Consider the following 22,109-nt stretch of genomic DNA (forward strand, 5'->3'; position numbering starts at 1 on the left):
ATATTTGCTGAGTGAGTGAGTGAATTAATTAATGAATGATCTTGCCCCAGTAAGACAATAGACTTGACACAGATTCAAACAAAATATCCAATTTGACAGTCAAAGCTGAAAAAGCATGTTGTGCTTTAACAGTTCCAAAGCCCCCACACAATAAGAGTAAAGGGATTAAAAATACACTTGAAAATATTTCCAAAATATCATTCTCACTTCATGCAAGTGGTTAAATCATAAATTAATAAATGAATGAATGAATGAATATGATCCAGAGGATGGAAGGGAAAATTGCATACTTGTGTCTCGAGTTAGAGATTGCCTGGAACACTCCGGCAACATTATTTTCATCCAGTGATCTATGGTGCAAGCTGTGCTTTTGAACAAGAGGAAAAGAGCCTTGGTGCCTGTAAACCTCTGGAGTCTCCCTCGGCCCTGAGGCTTTGCTACGTGCTGGCCATTCAGCCCTGATCATCTGCCTCTGGGAAGGCCTTCTCCTCCTGCAGCCACCCCTCAACACACCACAGCAATGCAGACAGCAGCTTTTGTTCTCCTAAAGGCTTGCAGCTAGTAGGTTGGCACTATCATCGAAACTCATTTCCAGATGAGGATCTTGAGGCTTTGAGAGGCCCAGGTCACAGGGCTCTAGTATGGCTGAGTCAGAACTCATACCCAGGGGCTCTGCTGCCGATCCCTGTGCCATCCTAGTGATGAGGTTCTGCCCAGGAATAGTAAACCCTGTTCCTGTATAGCTAGTGTATCCACAGAGTGCATAACTCTAGAGGCATGCTATTCAACAGAAATACAATGCAAGCCACATATGTACTTTTAAAAATGTTCTAGTAGGCAGGTTAAAAAATAAAAAGAAACAGGAAATTTCTTTGATTTAAACCAGTGTCTCTAAAACATTACTATTTCAATATGTAATTCATATAAAAAGTATTAATGAGCTATTTTGCATTCATGCTTTTGTGCTAAGTCTGAAATTCAGTGTGTTTTGCCGGTACTGCACATCTCAGTCTGGACTGACCACGTTTCCCATGCACAGTAGCTGCATGTTGCTAGCAGCTGCCACACAAGGCCACATGGCCCTGGAGGTTTCACACATGAGCAGGTATCACCCAGCAGCTGTCTGATCTGGATTCAGCAGTTCACTGATGGTATCTGCTTAGGGAATATCAAAGGCTACAAATAGATTGAAAATGCCACCAACATTTTGAAAGGATTCCTAATCATTTTCTCAAGTTAGGTGAAACAGTTGAACAATTACAGATAATGGAATTTGAGTCTCAAACTGGCCTATTCCATTTGCAAAACAGAATGATCCAAAGTCATGTTTCTTTAAAGGAAGTATAGGAATGGAACCTTTAGGGAAAATTTGGCCAGTTAATGGATTACAGCCATAGTATATTACAGGCATCGTAGAGTATTCCCTTGGTAATCCAGGTTTTCACTTAGAGGAATTAGTTAAAATAAGAGATTTGTGGCATCTAGAGCTCACTGTTCAGAATAGAATGTAAACAGTTAGGAAACAAATGATGCAGGAAGTCTTTTGCAACCTGGAGGGATTAATTAGACAAGTTGGAGTTTCTGGAGCTCAACTTTACGGAGTTCTGAAGTGAACCTCACGGGGTTCTAAAATTGGGAGGACTGGCTTGCCCAGTCTTCAGTGAAATGTGCTTCCAGTGTTCTCTCCAATTCTGCCATGCCATCAGCAACAAGGCACAAATCCAAATTTGCCCCAATCTCTAATAGTCCTTCGTAAAGTTACTTATTTACAAGAGAATTAAACTTAATGATTTTCTGTGCTGTTTGTTGTTGGTTCTGGTAAAAAAAAAAAAAAAAAAAAAAAAATTGGAAACTTACTCTAGCCACTAGAAGGAGCCTGCAGGGCCCATCATTTTGATGTTGTCTACGATTCCAGATGCCTGTCCACCATTGCGTATCAAGCAAACTGTTTTAGGTATGAGCACTGCCCTCTCCTCACCTCCACCCTGAGCCCTGGTTCACAAGAGCTCCGGGAATCTTCAGCCTTGTCTTCCAGAGGGAGGTGGTCCATTTGCGTAGAGCTCATCTCTGCTGCTCAGCCATGCCGTCAGCCAGGGGTTCTTGTGCAGGATGGACTGGGCTGAGTCCCGTGGGTCTGTAAGCAAGTGTAAGACACAGCCCCATTCCTTCGTGGGTCTTGTGAGCTCCGTGGAGAGGCAGGACCATACAAACACAAGGTAACTGACAATACAAGGAAATGGTAAGTCGTTTCCTCTGGGGACCCTTCTTGCCTAAGGTGTCCTTTTGTGTACTTCCTCGTGGACCCGCCCAGCACTTAGGCCCTGCTGTGACTGCTCACTTAGTGGTCTGTGTCTCCGGGTAGGTTTTACACAGAGGAGGCCTGAGAGCATTGTGCTAGCTGGTGGGTATCTGGTACCCTTCCATGGTCATGTTTAGTAACTATTTCTTGAATGTGTAACTAAAATGAGTAATGCAGACAGTAAGCACTGGAGAGTGCCCAGGCTGAGAAGACTAGAAGCATGCATCACGGAGAAGCTGGGACTCCGTGTGAGCCCCACAGGAGGGGCAGGACAGAGAGGATGGAGCAAAGGTGGAGTTTCCGGTAGCTGGGAGGACTTGCCGTGCAGCTGGACAGGCAAGAGGAAGGTCCAATGTAGGGAGAAGGGCAGGCGGAGCTGGGGCTGCGAGAGCAGAAGTTTCCCCTGGGAATGCAGTGATCTCAAAGTTTAGAGACATAGATGAGACCCATTCGTAACCATCCCTCTCTCCTGTGTCTACATATGGAAGGTTCTATTTTTAGAGAAAATGACTTCCAGTTAGTGTGAAGGGAACATGAATAGCAGGCAAATTTCTCCTCCCTATTTTATCATTTAATTTCTGTATCCTCCATGCATCTGTAAACACAAATAAATTTACACATTCTAATAAACCATTACATTTATTATACAGTAGGAAGTGTTGCCAGGAAACCAGTTGTCAAGCAAAGCTATATTTTGAAGAGTGGGAGGTGTATAATTATCTTTAAATACTTTCTCTGGATAGTAATTACCCCACCCCCACCCCAGCCCAAATCCATGTGACTCTCCCAAATGGGTCTGCTCAGGAGCACCCCAGTTTAAAGGGACACCATCCTGTCCACTCCGGCCACTCCTCAGGGGTCTCTGTAGAGCAGCTCCAGACCCATGGGACAGGCCTGACAACCCAGCACCCATACCCACTACCCCCAAGCATGAGGAAAGAGGGGCATAATCAAGTTCTCATATTAAACCCACTCTAAGACAGCTCTACATACCGTAAAGAAAGCAACCTTGATTGCCTTGGACTCTGAATAACAATTATCAGTGATTTCTGGAACTTGAGATTGTATCTATTTAAAACATGTTCTTTGCAAACTTCACTGTCAGCTGTTTAAGATCAGATATGAGTTTGTCCTGAAAATTCATTTTTTAGGGGAAAAAACTACTTGCCAAATTTCTGTACAATATTAATAATCACAATCACAGGAAAGAAGCGGTGGCATGCCCTGCAAGATAAGACGGTTTAGTATCAAGATCTGGCAAACTTCAGAGGTCTCCTCTCAAGAGGGCCATCTGGTACTCATTGTCTCATTCCTTTGTCCCTCCGTCCACCCTCCACCATCCTCCCTCGGATCCAGGGCAGTATGTCTGGGGGTGCAAGAATCCCAAAGTGCATTTAGAAATCGTAACTTTTTAAATTGTTAATGACTATGGGCACTAATAGGTGTATAATTTATGGGGTGCATGTGACGTTTTGATCCAGGTGTAAAATGTGTAAAAATCAAACCGGGGTTATTGGGGTATTCCTCACGTCAAGCACTTATCATTTCTTTGCATTAGGAACATTCCAATTCCACTCTTTTAGCTATTTTAAAATATACAATAAATTATGACTGTAGTCACCATCCTTCTCTCCTATATTGTATGATCAAATATTACATCATATTTATTCTATTTAACTATATTTTTTCACCTATTTACCATCTCCACTACCCTTTCCAGCTTCTGGTAACCATCATTCTACTCTCTGTATCCATGAGTTCAATTGCTTTAATTTTTAGCTCCCACATGTGAGTGAGAATATCACAATTTGTCTTTCTGTGCCTGGCTTATTTCACTTAATATAATGGCCTCCAGTTCCATCCATGTTGTTGCAAATGACAGAATTTCATTCTTTTTTATAGCTGAACAATATTCCAGTGTGTGCACGTACCGCATTTTCTCCGTTCATCTGCTGGTGGACGCTTTGGTTGATTCTGTATCTTGGCTATTGTAAATAGTGCTGCAGTGAACATAGGAGTGCAGATATCTCGTCAGTATACAGATTAGAAACCATATTTTACACCGGGTGGCCTGCTTCCCTGTGTAGTGGATTTTCCCCCAAGTGGTAGGCAAGTGTCCCGTGTAAGGTGTGGCCCTCACTGGAGATGGCCTTCAAGGCAGAGCAGAACACTGCCCGGATTAATCCTTTCTCCCCTCCCCGCTCCTCAGGCCAAAAACTAAGTTCTCCCTGCAGTCCTGAGGAAAGAGTACCCTTCTTAGATTACTCTTCGTTCTCTTAACCTCATCCTAGATTTAGCAAAGGCTTGGTAACAGGATTTTCTGCAGACCATCGATAGAAAAACGACAGAATAGAAAGGTGGATGAAGTCAGGCTACTCCAAGAGGCAATTTTGGGGGTGGGTGGGTGCAGGGATCCGTAACAGCTGAGGTCCACATCCTGGAACCTTGGAACACTAGTTGTCGCTAGCATCTTGGAGTTTGCTGATGTTTGGAGGGCCTTCTGCTCTGGAAGTAGAGGACCAAGGCTGAGGGCAGTGCACACAGCACAGGGGCACACCCACGTGTGGTGCTGCTACGTGCCCAGGGGCTGGAAAGGAATAGGCCATTCACAGACCAGCAGGTTCACACAGATGGGACTTGCTGTTCTACCACCAGCATAACCTGACCCAGGAGGTGACACTGAGGCTTGATGGTCGTCTCTGGCAGGAAGGCTGGAGAAACGGACTCATGCCACGGACTCTGATTTAGAATACAGGACCTCAGTTCAGCTTCCTCGTGCTGAGGTGGAGGGCCAGTTTTCACATCCAGACTTAGTATGCCACACACACACACATACCCCGGAAACAAAGTTTTATGTAAAAAATATTTTCCTTACTGCTTACTTTAAAAAGCAGTTTCCTTATGATATGACAGGCACTGTGATATTTTCCACTCTATTCCTTTATTCAGTGCCAGGCATGACCTACTCAATAGATTTCATGACCCACTAATGGGCTGCAGTGTGAGGGTTGAAATCTCTGCCCTGAGGCAGATTCTGCATGCTTATTTAGAGGAATGTCTGTCTAGACTAGAGAGATTCATAGAAAGGAGATCATTTTATGGAAAAATACAGATATTCATGGACTTTATCACCAGGATTCTACTTTATTTCTCCTCCTGCCTTCATTACCCAAGCAGGAGCTTCGTCTTCTATGCCTGGTGGGTCTGCGTACAAGCCCTACAGGTGCCCCAAAGCCATGTGCAGAGCTCAGCACCCCATGCTTCTCACAGCTGACCCCTCTGCCTGGAGCTCTACTCCCCCTCCTCTGGCCCTCCGTGCCGCTCTCCCAAATCGCCCCAGCTAAAAATGTGGGCCTCCCTTCCATACCTGTCTCTCTTATTCTGCACATCCTCTCCTCTCAAGGGCCTGTTGATTCTGCCTCCAAAATTGCTGCCAGCTCCATGTCGTCTTTGCCATTAATAAATCTATTGCCTTCATCATCTCTAACCTGGAGAACAGGAAGAGAATTCCTCATACTCTCCCTGGTCTGGAAGGTGACAGAGGGGCTGTTTTTGTGGCGTGTTCCAATCCAACCTGATCATGTCCTTTCCCCCTCCCCAAGCCTTCAGCATGGCCCCTGCAGTCTCCTCCTCAGCACTTCCTCAGCTGTGGTTCCTCTCTCCTTGCACACGGTAGCCATTTATTAACCGTGTCGTCTACTGAATTCAACCAAATATGTTCTCTGTATCAGGAAAACGAAAACGCCTCCACCATAGAATCTTAAAAGGTGTTTCTTCAGGATCATCTTAGCCAGTGGTTCTCAACCATCATTACACATTAGAACCACCTGGGGAACCTTAAAAATACCCAACCCCCTAGAGAATCAGACTTAATTGGTTTGGTGTTGGGGCTTGCGGACCAGTGGGGTTCTGGGGAGGGTTCCCTAGGTAATTCTGTGTAGCCAGGTTTGAGAATCACTGACAAAGGCCCCTGAACCAGGACACTGGGAACAGTCCACGGAGCATGAGTGAGCTTTAAGGGGTCTGTGTGCTGCATGGGCTCACATGGAAAGGTGTGGGTGTGGGTGTGTGCCCATGTTTCTGAAAGGCAGATCTAAACGCTGATCAGATTCTGGAAAGATTCTATAACCCAGAAGAACAAAGAGCCTGTGCTCCAGATGAACCCCTTCTACCATAAGGATGCAGCACGCAGAGTCAGGGCCAGGAGGCTGGGCAGAAACCCACGCCTGGCTCTGGCCTGTGATGTTGGTCGAGGTGCAGCCTCCCCGGGCCGTAGTTTTCTCCTCCACAACAATCAGCATGATGCATGTTTTGCAGAGTTACTGAAAGAATTGGAGAGAAGGCATGAGAAGTGCCCGACGTGGTACTGGGCCCCTCCACAACTGTTACTAAGAACGCCCTTATTAGCCAGGCGCGGTGGCTCAAGCCTGTAATCCCAGCACTTTGGGAGGCCGAGACGGGCGGATCACGAGGTCAGGAGATTGAGACCAGCCTGGCTAACACGGCGAAACCCCGTCTCTGCTAAAAAATACAAAAAACTAGCCGGGCGAGGTGGCGGCGCCTGTAGTCCCAGCTACTCGGGAGGCTGAGGCAGGAGAATGGCGTAAACCCGGGAGGCGGAGCTTGCAGTGAGCTGAGATCCGGCCACTGCGCCCCAGCCTGGGCGACAGAGCAAGACTCCGTCTCAAAAAAAAGAAAAAGAACGCTCTTATTGCTTGCAATACTATTTCTAAGAATGCCGTTTTACAAAAATTTTTTTTAAAAAACTTGAGCACCTTCAACTTCAAAACAGCCAGATGCATTAAAAGGTATTTGATCCATCCCCACAATAACCCCATGAGGTTGGCCCTCTTCCCGTTTCACAGATGGGAGAACTAAAGCTTGGAGGAGTTCAGGGGCATCCCCAAGGTGGCAGGGCCTGGTTAGCTGGGTGAGAAGCTGGGCTCCTTGCCACCAGGTTGGGCTGTTCTAGCAAGGCCAGGTCAGTGAGGGGTGAGAAGAGCCATGGGGCTGCATCTTGGGTTGGAGGAAACCTGAATTCACAGCCATCCCCACCCTTCTCTCCTTGTCCCCTTTCCAGCCGCTACTGGCGCCGGTGGAATCGGTTCTGCAGAAGAAAGTGCCGTGCCGCGGTCAAGTCTAATGTCTTCTACTGGCTGGTGATATTCCTGGTGTTCCTCAACACGCTCACCATTGCCTCTGAGCACTACAACCAGCCCCACTGGCTCACGGAAGTCCAAGGTGAGCGGCGGCCCCAGCTCTGCCCTGGTTTCCTCCTGGTAACTCAGCCCCTAGGCCCAGGGGAGGGCATAACCACAGGCAGAAGGTGGATGGGAAAGCAGACAGTGGTCAGGGCTCTTGGCAGGTGCTATGCTGGAGATAACAAGGGCCTAGCAGTTCCAAAACCCCACAATAAAATGCACTACCTTGTTAAAAACAGATACGGCTTCCCTGACTGGGTCCACACCATCAGCCTGCCCCAAAGTCACTGGTGGGCCCGGGTGATGAGGAAAGGGGCTACAGCTTGTTTGCCTATCTCAGACCCCTGGCTGCCAACTTCCCAGCATGGATTTTAAATACCTGGGGGCCTTCCTGCAGCCCCGAGGTGGCCTTAACCAGAACACGTGAGGATGGAATGAGCAAAAATGCAGAGAAGAGAATAGGGCCTGAGCACAAGGAGCTGTCTTCAATGGGTCGTTCGTTCTCGTTATCCTTCCTTGGGCCCCTAGACGAGGGTCCTGCTAGCCAGGCCTCATCATCATTGCTGGGCAGTCAAGAAGACCTGGCTTCATCCTCCACAGCTGCATTCCAGAGTCCTGGGAGGCAGGGGGTCTGGTGGTGGAGAAGTTGGACTCAGTGCAGCTGTTGGCCTGCAGATTACTCACCTCTTTGAACCTCCTTTGAACCTCTTTGAACCACAACTGTTGGCTGTTTGGCCTGCAGATTACTCACCTCTTTGAACCTCCTTTCTCATCTCTGAAAATGGGCATGACGATGGTGGTGCCATCTCCACAGGCCTGCTATGAGGAGTAGAGCTTGTGTGTGCTGAGCCTATGGCGCATGAGAGATGCTCAGTAAATGTCTGTTATGATTAAGACGAGAGAGCCCTTTCCCACTGGCTTGGCCCTAACTGTTCTGTTTTGGCCAAGGTGGATGGGAGCAGTGTCATGGGGCATCTTTTTTCCAGTGGAGATAATTACTATATTTCCTTTCCCTGCCTCCCTCTCTGCCCTCCTCTGGCCCTGCTCGGATCTCATCCCTCTCCTGGGCCCGCCAGACACGGCGAACAAGGCCCTGCTGGCGCTGTTCACGGCAGAGATGCTCCTGAAGATGTACAGCCTGGGCCTGCAGGCCTACTTCGTGTCCCTCTTCAACCGCTTTGACTGCTTCGTCGTGTGTGGCGGCATCCTGGAGACCATCCTGGTAGAGACCAAGATCATGTCCCCACTGGGCATCTCCGTGCTCCGATGCGTCCGGTTGCTGAGGATATTCAAGATCACGAGGTACCGGGCATCTCCTCTCACTTTGGAGAGGGGACTCAGGGAGAAGTTCTTCCAGAGGGCAAGGGAGGTGGCAAGGCCTGGGTGGGAGCAGGGCTGTTCTTCCTCAAAGGGTGTCTCTGAAGTTCACATGCAATGGGGGGAGTTTGTGCTCATTTAGATGGCACATCATTTGGAAATTCCTCTGGCTGCTAATACCAGAGACTCAACTCAGTAGTGTAAGCAAGCTAGGGACTTACTCAGCCACAGAAAGAAAGTCCAGAGGCAGCTAGCTGAGGTGGCTTCCGGAAAAGGGTCAGGAACTCAGTCTCTTCTCCTGTGCTTCACCAGCCTTGGTGCTGATTCCTCTCCAGGGTCATAAGTTGGCTTCTGGAGACTGAGCCATCACATTCAAATTGGAGGTGGGAAGAGTAGAAAGGAGCAGAAGGGCTGACCACCCTGGCCAAGTCAGCCTCTCCACTCCCAGAAGTCACTCCCAGACACACCCATTAAGACTGCTGCTGTCGAAAACCCTGAAAATCCTGAGGGTTGGCAATGACATGGAGAAACTGGAGCCCTTGTGCACTGTCGGTGGGAGTGTAAAATGCAGCCACTGTGGGGAATGGTATGATAGTTCCTAGAAACATTAACGATAGAATTACCCTCATCCATCAATTCCACTTCTGGGTATATGCCCAAAATAATTGAAATAGGATCTCAAAGAGATATTTGCACACCCAACTGCCTTAGACAGATGAATGTATTTTTAAAATGTGGTCTGTACATACAGTGCAATATTATTCAGTCTTAAAAAGGAAGGAAATCCTGACACATGCTACAAAGTAGATGAAACTTAAGGACATTATGCTAAGTGAAATAAGCCAGTCACAGAAAGACAAATACTGTATGATTCCATTTATACGCAGCTCTTAGAGTAGTCAGATTCATAGAGACAGAAAGCAGAGTGGTGGGCGCCCAGGGCTGCCGGGAGGGAGCAGTGGGGAGTCAGTGTTTAATGGGTGCAGAGCTTCAGTTCTGCAAGGTGAGAAGGGTTCTGGAGGTAGAGGGTGGTGGTGGTTTCACAAGCGTGTGAATGTATTTAGCACTACTGAATTCTACAGTAAAAAAAAAAAAAAAAAAAAGGTTAAGATGGTAAATTTTATGTTATGTCTATTTTAACACAATGAAACAAATTGGAAGAAATCTTCCAGAAATTTCAGCAAGGGCTTCTGTTCTTGGGCACCTGAGCTATTAGGGAGGCTGAGAAATGTAGTCTTCTAGCAGGACAAGTTCTGCTGAAAACGTGATCAAGATCCAGCCACTGTAAAGGGCTGTGGACACTGCACTGCAGATGGCGTTCACCCTCTGTCCACATGGCCACCCCTCCATATATCAGTCCAGCACCTACCCACAGCGGGCCATCTCCCTCACTGTCTAGGCCAGGCAGTGACTCTCATGATGAGGACAGGGCCGAGGGGCACCATTCTCTAGGACAATGGTTTTCACCTGACTTGTGACCACTGGGAGTGGTGGAATCAATTTATTGGATCACAACCATCATTTTAAAACAGCTCTACTGAAATATAATTCATACCCCATATATTTACCCCTTAAATTTGTAATTTAATTGTTTTTTATATTAGCAGTTATGCAACCATCACCAGGTTCTAGTTGTAGAATATTTTCATCACCCCAGAAAGAAACTCCATACCCACTCCACATTCCCCCCATCTTCCCTCCCAGAACCAAATTCACTTTATGTCCCTATAGAGTTGCCTATTTTGGACCATTCATATGAGTGAAATCTTGTAATATGTGTTTTTGTGATGGCCTCTTTGACTTAGCATAACGTTTTCAAGGGCCATACATGTTGTAGCATAGATCAGTACTTTGTTTCCTTTTATGGTGAATAATACTCCATTGATGGATATACTACATTTCGGTTATTCATTTGTCAGTGATGGACATTTGGTTATAACTATGTTTTGGCTCCTATGAATCATGCTGCTATGAACATTCATGTTCAAGTCTTTCTATAGATATACGCTTTTGTTTTTCTTGGATACATACTTCGGAGTGGAATTTCTAGATTATTTGGTAACAATATGTTTAAGATTTTGAGGAACTGTCAAACTGTTTTCCAAAGACACTAAAGCATCTTACATTTCCATCAGCAATGTATAAGGGTTCCAATTTCTTCACATTCTCTCAAGCATCATTTTTAAAGAAAGAATGAAATAGAATAGAAAAACATCAGAGGGTCGGCCGGGCGTGGTGGCTCACGGCTGTAATTCCAGCACTTTGGGAGGCCAAGGTGGGCGGATCACGAGGTCAGGAGATCGAGACCATCCTGGCCAACACCATGAAACCCTGTCTCTACTAAAAAGAAAATACAAAAAAAACTAGCCAGGCGTGGTGGCGGGTGCCTGTAGTCCCAGCTACTTGGGAGGCTGAGGCAGGAGAATGGCGTGAACCCGCGAGGCAGAGCTTGCAGTGAGCCAAGATCGTGCCACTGCACTCCAGCCTGGGCAACAGAGCGAGACTCTGTCTCAAAAAAAAAAAAAAGTTGAAATACAGACTTGACTTGCAGTATAATATACATTTCTTAATGTGCATTATGGTCAACCTTAGAAGACAGACAGGAAACAGTTGGAAGGAATTTTCAGCCTGTGCCCCTCAAAGGTACAAATCCCTTGTCCTTAAAATTCTGCTTTGGGAGCTCCCAAAATCTCTGCTTTGGGGAAGCTTTGATAACAGGAGCTCTAAAACCATCAGCTGGATTGTGATGGGTGAAAAAGGATGGAGGTTGCTGTCTTCTGCTCAGGATCTGGAGCTGATCGCTCAGACCATGTTTCTGAACTTGGCTAAGTGAGGCTGGAAAGTGTCCCTAGGTATTACTCTTCTCATCACAATTCTCTTGGCAGACACCCAGAGCATGGTCACATGGTGTTGTAGACGGTCCAGGGAGGTCGGCATTTAAAGTGTTTCATTTAGTGCACAGAAAGGACTCAACATGCAGAAGCTTTTATTATTAATCTAATATTATGACTGCTATTATTAGAAGGAAGAAGGAGAAGAGAGCTAATAGTGACCTACATATTCACATACTCTTATTCTTACTTATTTACCCACCATGTATATACTGTGTATTGAGCTCAGAGAGATGGAAAAAATCAAAAAATAAGGTGTATGGCATGAACTAAACCTATAGTCTGGTTGGGGAGATGGAGTTTGTGCACATGAAGAGATTAAAGGAAAATCTAAGACAGAATATAATGAGCTGGCAAAGTGTGGTGGGTGCCGGAATTACCTGCTGTGAGAAATTGGGAGCAGGAGATAGCTCCTGGAGAAGGTTGAATCTCAGATGAGGGACTTAACGGATACGCACGATTAAAATCCAGAAGTTTAATGCTCCTAAGCAACAGCCTTCTTTCCCTGTCTGACCCCATCGAAAGAGAGCTCTTCCTAAGTGTCCTGAATATGTTGGCATTACAGAAAGTCCTTGGTTTACAGTAAAAGTGATAGAAATCCTTATAACAGCAGTGATTACCATGCACCAGTGCTTACTCTGTGCCAGACAGGGTGAGCCAGAGGCCTGCGAATGTTAGCTTGAGTCATCCTCCCAACTACCTACTTGAGGATGAGGGCAGGCTGCTACTATTCTTATTCCCATTTTGCAGATGAGAAACTGAGGCTTAGAGAGTTGTCAGTTGCCCAAGGTCACAAAACTGCTCAGAGGTAACACTGGGATTAAAAGGCAAGGCAGGTCTGTGGGTCTGACTTGAGGTGCTGTGCTCCTAACCACTGCTGTGCACCGTAGAGCTGAGAGCTGACCTGTCTTATCTAGTTCCCTGAGACAGGACTTAAAGGATCTTTATGCCCTGGTTCTTGTTAGATAATTGCCGATTCTACTTGCTCCTCCTGGGGTCTGGTAAAAGCTATTTTTAACTTGGAGTTTTCAATGCCTCTTAAATAATTCTCAAAAGTCCCTGTTTTGGGTTATATATATATATATATTTCTATAGAAAAGAAATCTTGCTGCTATATATTGTTATGACATCTTGAAAAGATTTAACATTCATTCTATTTTTAATCACCAATTTATTTCTAATCTGAAGATATTGCCAAGAAACCATTTTTCAAAGTCTATCTTAATCAGAGAGCTTCCTGTAGTCCCTCCACAAGAAAGAGTAGTAGTATTATCAGATCTCTATGAAGTCTATAAACAGAAAAAAAAATCCTTGTCTAATTGAAAGTGACTTTGGCAAAGGCCGTCATCTTCCTATTTTCAAGTCTCCAAAGCCTCTGGGGGTTTTCGGAAAGCAACAAAGAGACTAATGAGGTTGGGAAATCCCATAAGCCTGTCTCCAGCCCCAGCCTTGGGACTGGGTGACAGTGACCAAGAAAAATGCCTAAAATATGGGCTGGGAGTAGACATTGTGGTCCCTTCAGCTGAACCTTGAAATGAGTCATCTGTGCATGGTCCTGCCATCAGACAAGTGCATGTGTTCTTCTTCTTTTAAAATATCTTGGAAAATACTTTGCAACGTCTGGCTGCTACTCATATGTAGAAGAAATGTCTTCTTTTTTTTTTTATTTTTACAATGTAGTCTGAACCAGTGATTGCAATTCTTAAACCTAGCTGAACCCATGAAGGAGCTCATTAAGGAGCTCATCTCTAGAGATTTTGGCCAGCAACTCCCAGAGAGTTCCATGCTGGTGGTCCAATGACCGACCTCAATTGAAGAACCACTGGCCTAATTTCCTACTGCTGCTCTTGGTCTGCTTTCTTCTCCTAAAATACTGCCCTTCATGTGCATTTGGAAAACTTTATTCCTCCTCCTCCTCTTCCTCCTTCTCCTCCTCTTCCTCGTCCTCCTGCTTCTCCTCCTCCTCCTCTTCCTCCTTTCCTCCTCCTTCTCCTCTGCTTCTTCTTCTTCCTCCTCCTCTTCCTCTTCCTCCTCCTCTCCTCCTCCTCCTCCTCCTTCTCCTCCTCCTCCTTCTCCTCTTCCTCCTTTCCTCCTCTTCCTCCTTTCCTCCTCCTTCTCCTCCACCTCCTTTCCTCCTCTTCCTCCTCCTTCTCTCCTCCTTCTCGTCCTCCTCCTCCTCCTCTTCCTCCTCCTCCTCCTCTTCCTCCTCCTCCTCCTCTTCCTCCTCCTCCTCTTCCTCCTCCTCCTCTTCCTCCTCCTCCTCCTCCTCTCCTCCTCCTCCTCCTCCTCCTCTTCCTCCTCCTCCTCTTCCTCCTTCTCCTCCTCTTCCTCCTCCTCTTCCTCCTTTTCCTACTCCTCCTCCTCCTTCTCTCCACCTCCTCCTCCTCTTCCTCCTCCTCCTCTTCCTCCTTCTCCTCCTCTCCTCCTCCTCCTCTCTCCTCCTTCTCCTCCTCCTCCTTCTCTCCACCTCCTCCTCCTCTTCCTCCTCCTCCTCCTCCTCTTCCTCCTCCTCTTCCTCTCCTCCTCCTTCTCCTCCTCCTCCTTCCCCTCCTGTTCCTCTTCCTCCTGTTCCTCTTCCTCCTCCTCCTCTTCCTCCTCCTCCTACTCTCCTCCTCCTCCTCCTCCTTCTTCTTATTCCTTTTCTTCTTCTCTTCCCTCTTCTTTTGTCAAGGCAGGATCTCACTCTGTCACCTAGGCTGGAGTGTGGTAGCATAATCATAGCTCACTGTAGCCTCAAACTCCTGGGCTCAAGTGATACTACCCCCTTGCCTCAGCCTCCCAAGTAACTTGGCACTATAAGTGCCATGTCTGGCTGATATTTTTATTTTTTGTACAGATGGGGTCTCACTATATTGCCCAGGCTAGTCTGAAACTCCTGGTCTTAAGAGAGCCTCCCACTTGGCTGACCACCTTGCCCAGCCAAAAAACTTGATTCTTACATCTCCACTGTCTTCTCCATACTGTGGTCTCTAATTCTGTCAAGATGGTACTTTTGATAGTTTTTGACTGAGAAAACACATCAAGGTAAGAGCTACTATGAATTCAGTAAAGCTTTTAAATTTAAATTCCTACACATCTGTGTATGTTTGAAAAGCGGTAATGTCAATGCAAGACAGGCTGTTTATTCAGAGTAGTATAATGCTTGGTGGACACATGGATTCATGGCTCCCTTTCTAGAATTCTAGAATTCCAGGCTGCTCTTCCCTCACCCAGGGCCCGTTGCCCAAGAGTCGGGAACAGGGATCTCAATCAGTGGTTCTCCACCCTGAGGTCATGACACACTGGTACATCCAGAGCAGCTGGACGGTGTATAGTAAGTAATTTATTACTGAGAGCTGAAATTCCAAAGTTCGTGAATAGTTTCTTTAAAAAATAAAGCAATTGCCGGGCGCGGTGGCTCAAGCCTGTAATCCCAGCACTTTGGGAGGCCGAGACGGGTGGATCACGAGGTCAGGAGATCGAGACCATCCTGGCTAACACGGTGAAACCCCGTCTCTACTAAAAAATACAAAAAAATTAGCCGGGCGAGGTGGCAGCGCCTGTAGTCCCAGCTACTCGGGAGGCTGAGGCAGGAGAATGGTGTGAACCCGGGAGGCGGAGCTTGCAGTGAGCTGAGATCCGGCCACTGCACTCCAGCCTGGGCGACAGAGCAAGACTCCGCCTCAAAAAAAAAAAAAAAAAACAATATTGTCCTTGTAACACAATAGCATCACTCGGTCACTTGCATTACAAAATGCTTCTATGAGTGGGTGGACTTACTACTCATCCATGATGCCTGAAGGGAGCAGATGTCTTTGATATGTCATTATGAGGAAAATGAATTCTTTACATATATTTTTTGTGTTTTGTCAAAACCTGAGAACACCTTAAGGAGTACGCTACACGTATGCGTATCATTCATCTTATTGTTTCAAGACAAAAAAAAAAAAAAGGCCAGGAAGACTGTACTAGACTATAAGAAAATTACTTAATAGAAAAGATTGAGGAAGATGAGATTCCTGCCCATTGAGAACAGTGGGGCATACACATGGCCAGAATCTTTGTCTTCTTTGAGTAAATGCCCCAGTACGGTGGGCCTTCCAGCCTCATAATGGATTGGGTTCTTCCACCTGTGGCTCTCAGTGCTGCCCAGATTCAATATCCAGTTTGTCTACTCTTTGTCAGCCCAGTCTGACATATTCTGAGGGGTGGGAGAAGGGCTTCAGACAGATTCAATCGGACGTGATACCAGCTTACTAATCGCATCTCATTTTTGACACACTTGGTTTTCACGTGCAGTGAGGCCCCTCTAGCACTTGCTGTTTTCCCTCTCACACCTTCAATCCCTCTTTGTTTCTCCTGCTGCTCCTCCCCTGAAGCTCCCTTCCCAGGCCTTGCAGTGGGAGCTGGGGCTGATTCAGCACAGATGGATTGGCTCCCGAATCTTGGCCACATATGGGCCCCACGGAGCTCCGGGTGAGAGCCGTTAGCACATCCCCCAGGCTCGAAATGTCTTCGTGTCCCCACCAGCATCTGGCCTCGAGCAGCAGATCCAGCCCACACCTTCCCAGCTCTCCCATCACCTTCTAGCCCCCACTCTTCTCAGGCCCCCTGGAGCCTCTGAGCTCATTGAGGGCCATTATTAAGGAGGTCTGTTTGGCAGAGGCCCAGGTCCCTGGCAGGAGTCTATGGCAAAAGCAGCTCAGACTCCAGAGCCTGCAGTGTGGCTGTCAACACAATGGGTGGTTCTCCTCTGGAATGGAAATGGACTCGTGTCACCTACTAGGAGAAAGATTAAGAAGATGCAGGTGAGGATGACTCCCTAGCCCTGACACAACTGTGGTTGGAGGGGCCAACTAGGTGACACTGGGTGACTAGGGCCCTGTGGCCCAGAAGCTCAGAGAAGCACACTGCTAAGGCCATCCCCAGGTCCAGGCCAGACCACCTTGCCCTCTTGACCAGATTACACTCCCCATGCAGGTTCCGTTCTCAATGTGACCAAGACATCTGCTGCAAACAGGGAAGACAAGACCTTTGAACTTGTTAACCAAGTCAGCCCTTGCCTCAAAAGTGAAACCACAAAATGGTCTTCCCAGCCTGCTAGAAGGGACGGGAGCTGGGGCAGGTACCAGTAGAAACTGAGCCGGTAGATGAGGCCCAGGCTATCCCAGACCAAAATACTCTAGAATTCTGTTTGATTCCTCCAGGCCTAGCCCAGCATATACAGTTCCACCTCTGAGCATACTAATCCCTCCCAGTTCTATTGTGTCTTAAGGGGCCAGGGCTCAACTTGACGGAAGCTCTGCTCTGAGGACACCCACTCCTGTGCTCACTCGCTGGATGGATGCTACCTGCTTCCCCAGGTGGCCTCAGCTGACTCTCACTCCTCCTCACTCCATTGCCTCCCATGAAGCCCCAGCCACACAGATTCACCACAGGAGATTGCTTTATAAATACTCTTTTAACAATAGATCACTTGCCACCGAAACCAAGAATTTTTTTTTAGCCTTCAGGATGAGAGCATTTTGGGCAGGTATCAAAGTCAGTTATGACCTTCTCTGGAACACAGAGAGAACAGGGTGGAACATTTGCAGAGCATCTGAAAGTGGTGGCTACTGTTATTTTGAAGATCTCTTATTTATGGCAAGCTCCATGCTCTGCTCTGTACCTAGAATAAAGGTAAAGGAGCTGGCCCTGAGTTCTTTGAAGCAAAAGGTTCACGAGATGAAAGTCCCAGTTCAAGGAAGGCTCAGGTCTCTTTATATTATAGAAGAGGAGGAAGAATTCCACAGAGCCCCAAACCCAGAGACAGACCTAGAGAAGGGGAAACAAATGGAGATAAAAGGGTTTCTGAACAGATGGTGGTAACTTAAATCAGGAGAGGCAGAGGGAAGAGGTAGCAGAAGTGACATGGCGGTCAGCAAGTGAGAGGGCTTAAAGGGAGGCTGGGAGTAGGAAGGTAGAGGGAAGGAGAGAATTTAGGTGGCAGAGAACTTGATGTGATGAAAAGCCCTCACATGTGCTGTACTTTAAGGATAAAACAGTGAGCCGAGTGGGTCGGATGGGGGATGGGGTGAGCAAGGACGCACAGTTTGGCGAGAATGATTCCAGCAGCCAGAGAATGGGAAGGGAAAGTTGATGCCAAGGATGGCGACGCAGGCGGAGTGTCTCGGGGGTGATCTAGAGCCGGACACCTGCACCGGGTGCTGTAGAGCCCACAGCACTGAATGTGAGCTTTGGCATCTGTGGGCATGTGTGTGCACTACTCTGATGAGACAGTGCTTCATTTTTCCACTTCTCCATGAGGTCTGTGGCCAACAGACATGAAGCGCTTTGCTCTGCTGCTGCTTGCTTCTCTCCAAAGCTCTTGCCTTTTTGGTGTATGAGCGTGTGTATTTCATATTTTTGACCAATGAGGAAAAAAGCTTCAGTTGATTGTGAGTGTGCCATTAACCCCTCTAGTTTACCACCAGTGAATCTTCCTAAAAAAAGAGGGTGATTCTAGGATAGGAGGCCATCATCCAATCTTCAGGCCATAGCTGTGTGAGCCATCAGACCACATTAAGAGGAGGGAGTGTGAGGACCTGCAGGACCGCCAGCTGCTTTATTTAAGTGGTGTTTCATGTCACCCTGCCCACCTCAAAGGCTGCCACCTGGACACCTTCAAATCTCATCCATGTGATAGTGATAGTGAGCCCCCACCCTCAACCTGCTACCAGCCAAGACCTGCCAGGCTCCGGAATTCAGCCTTTCTCCTCTGAACTCTATCAGCATTCTTTGCCATGTCGTCATTTCAGCAATTCCTTTGTCTCATCTTCTAGATGAGCACATAACACATCCCTGATAATTTGCACATTAGGAATGGAAGCCTTCTGCTCAGCAAGCTGAGCACCCCTCATGATGCCAGGCCCCGGGCAGCAGCCTGCCCTCTTTATCCTGCTGCAAAGGAAAGGAAAGGACAGGTGGCAGGCCTGCCTCGGGCCCAACCCCATCTTTCTCCCTGTTGAATGGGAAGCAACAGTAGGCTGAAGACAAACAGCAGAAACAACCATGCCTCTGTCTGTCTGTCTGTCTGAGCCATGTTTTCACTATGTTACTGATCCCCAGGACATATCTTTCACCCCAGGTGTTGTTCATGTAGACAGTAGGCTGGTGCCAATTCATCTTTTAAACGGAGACTGATCTATGCCCTCAAAACTGGGACCAGTGAATTTGAGAATGTGAGTTCTTCCCCAGAGGTGACACACCTTCACAGTGATCTGGAAATCCTACCCCAGGGGTTGCTCAAGCCACAGAAACTCTGTTTTCTGTAGGACAAATTGATACATATTAGTCTGATGCATGGTCTAGCAATGGAACAGTCAGGAATCTCAGAAAATCCCTCCCCACGGATGTAAGGAAGCTGTGGGAATAGGAAGGCTATGCGAGCAGGGGCAGGCAGCTACTTCTCACTGGCAAAGTGTGTTCAACTTAAGTGCACACGCACACAAACACACGTGCACAGAAGCAACCATGCAACTCCATGGCCCCTTGCCTTTCCCTCCAGGAAGTACCGATGTGTCATACGAACAGTAAGCTTCATTCATTCACTGAACAAAATGTTTGCTCATCACCTACTTTGGGCCAGGCACTGTTCTAAGCTCTAAGGATATAAATGTAACAGATGGGTTCCCTCTCCCAGGGCCTCATATTCTGGCGAGGGCAAATAGACAATAAGCAAAGAAGTAATTATTCTTTGAGAGTGATGAGGGATAGAGCGGTGGCCAGGGGAGATGTGAGGTCTGAAGGAGCTGAAGGGGTGAGCCCCACTGACGTCTGCTGAAGACGGACAGCAGCACGGCCTTGGCCTTGGCCTTGGCCAGGCAGGAGCGTGTGTGGGAGCTGGAGAAAGAGTGAGGGGGCCCGAGGGAGGGGAGTGCAGCTGGCTGGTCGCTGAGGCTCTGGGGCCAGAATCTCCCAGGCCTTTGGGAGAACTCTGGCTTTGACCCAGAGGAGAAGGGGAGGTGATTGAAGCAAGACTGAGGCTTCGTGGGTCTCACCTCATAGCAACACCTGCTGCTGCTGCAGCCTGGAGAGCAGCTGCCCGGAGCGGGGGTCCAGGCAGTGAGGATGAGGAGGCGGTGGGAAGTGGCCAAAGTCAGGACTCATTTTGAAGATGGCACAGAAGGATTTGCTGATGCAGAGTGTGAGAGAGTCAGGAAGATGACTCCAAGGACTTTGCTTTGAGCCAAAAGCTATGGTTCTCGTTTCCTGGAGATGGGAAAGGTGATAGGTGGGAAGCAGGAGCTCCGTCAGAGCACGAACCCCGGTGTTGTGCAGCTCAGACTTTCCCAGACACCCCAGGGGTTGAGGGAGGCAGGGGCGGCAGGGAGAGTGGGCGGAGGGTGCTCCTCCAGACCCAGCTCTGTGTCCACACGCGCGTCCTTGCCTTTGGCCGTCGCTCTGGGAGATCCCTGCCAGTTTCCATGCTCCATCTCCGCCTTCCCAGGAGCATTCTCCCCTCTTAGAGACTGGATCTGTTCCTGGCCCACAGCTGCCTCCTCCCTGGAGCCCCAGGCATTCCAAGGGGCTCCCAGGTCAGGAGGGCCCCACCCCCACAGCTGCCCTTCATCTGGGGCCTCCCCTAGACTTTCTTGCTGATGGCACCTGGCCCTCTCCCTCTGCAGCCATGACCTGATTGTCAAGCTCTCGTTGGTCCCCATGGCTGTCAGACATACCTGAGTCTCAGGTATAATCCCAGTTGGAGTTATTTCCCACATGCCTCTTTACTTCATGAAAATGAAGGCATCAACCTTCCATGGCCATTAAGGGTTTTCCAGAATCTTCCATGACGGTTGAGCGCACCAAGGATCTCTAGAGGATTTGTGACTTCAGCACACATGCAGACACTCTTCCCTCGGATACAGCTGGAAATTCTTGTTATAAATATGCTTAAAGTTGCTGGTTCCCAGCTCCCAGTGTATTGGCAAGTGTTGAACTGGCTGCGTGAGGATTACCCCAGCCCCAGAGTCAGAGATTAGGGTTTCACAGTGCAAGGGAGGGACCTGGAATCAGGATGTAGGAAATGCTAACACACCCCACTGGTATTTTTGTTGTTGTTGTTGTTCTATTATTAATTAATTAATTAATATTTTAGGACAGGGTCTCACTCTATCACCCAGGATGAAGGGCAGTGGTGCAATCATAGCTCACTGCAGCCTCGAACTCCTGGGCTCAAGTGATCCTCCCATCTCAGTCTCCCCAGTGGGCGGGACTACAGGCATGCGCCACCACACCCAACTAATTTTTTAAAATTTGTTAAAGATGAGGTCTCACAGTGCTGCCCAAGATGGTCTCGAACTCCTGGCCTCAAGCAGTCCTCCTGCCTTGACCTCCTAAAGTGACAATCCTCCCAAAGGGGGTTACAGGCATGAGCCACCACCGTGCCCAGCCCACCTCTACTGGTGTTGATCACCAGGCAGGCTTGGGAAAACTGCTTTAGCTGTAAGAGGGGAGGGTGTCCTACCCCCAGAGAGGTTCTCTTACTTTTTTCTTTAAGCAGATCACTACAGCCTCTAGCCTGCAGGGGCTCCAGGCAGTCCATCACACATAGTGGGTTGTACAGAATTTATTTAAGGACAGAGATGGGGAAGATGGAGGGAGAAAAAACCCTGCCATCTTCTGCCGTCTAAAATTTAGAGCCTATTTTGGTGAGATAAGACTGTATAGGCCGGGCGCGGTGGCTCACGTCTGTAATCCCAGCACTTTGGGAGGCCGAGGCGGGTGGATCATGAGGTCAGGAGTTCGAGACCATCCTGGCTAACATGGTGAAACCCCGTCTCTACTAAAATTACAAAAAATTAGCGGGGCGTGGTGGCGTGCACCTGTAGTCCCAGCTACTTGGGAAGCTGAGGCAGGAGAATGGCGTGAACCCGGGAGGTGGAGCGGAGCTTGCAGTGAGCTGAGATTGTGCCACTGCACTCCAGCCTGGGCGACAGAGCGAGACTCCGTCTCAAAAAAAAAAAAAAAAAGAAAAGAAAAAGACTGTATAGAACAGATACAAATAAACGTATATTAATGTTCTGCAACAGAGGGGGTATGGCTGGCAGGCAAAATAGAAGTGAGGAAAAGCTGGATTTGTGGAGGCCAAAGGTGCCCTCGAGGCTGCAGGTGGGTGAAAAGTTCATGTTGCCATCCAAACTATGACCCCTCTGCTTCTGTCCCTTGGTATGGAACCATTCTCTGCAGAGATGAGCCCAGGCTGTGGCTGCAGTGGGAGTGGCTTGCATGTCACTCACAGAAGCAGCAAAAGCAATCCACTGTCTGGATTGGTGATGAGCTGGGAATCTCTCAAGGTAGTGACCTAGGAGGCAGGTGGGCCAGAGGGGGCCAGAGGGAAATGAGATTGTCCTGTTCTTGCCCTTGCTCCCTTCCGGGCCGTGT

The 22,109-nt window shown here is 48.0% G+C and overlaps 1 protein-coding gene across 6 annotated transcripts in view; it reads left to right on the plus strand.

The window, feature by feature from the left end:
* CACNA1C (calcium voltage-gated channel subunit alpha1 C) overlaps positions 1-22,109 on the plus strand; it is a 250,474-nt gene that overhangs the window by 113,855 nt on the left and 114,510 nt on the right. For all 6 annotated transcript variants that reach the window (XM_050747023.1, XM_050747020.1, XM_050747019.1 and 3 more), the window contains 2 exons: positions 7,380-7,540; positions 8,577-8,802. In XM_050747023.1, the coding sequence (XP_050602980.1) occupies positions 7,380-7,540; positions 8,577-8,802 (387 nt within the window). The remainder of the gene's footprint in view (positions 1-7,379; positions 7,541-8,576; positions 8,803-22,109) is intronic.

This window comes from Macaca thibetana, chromosome 11 (genome assembly GCF_024542745.1).
Source record: "Macaca thibetana thibetana isolate TM-01 chromosome 11, ASM2454274v1, whole genome shotgun sequence".
In the NCBI taxonomy this organism is placed as follows: Eukaryota; Metazoa; Chordata; class Mammalia; order Primates; family Cercopithecidae; genus Macaca; species Macaca thibetana.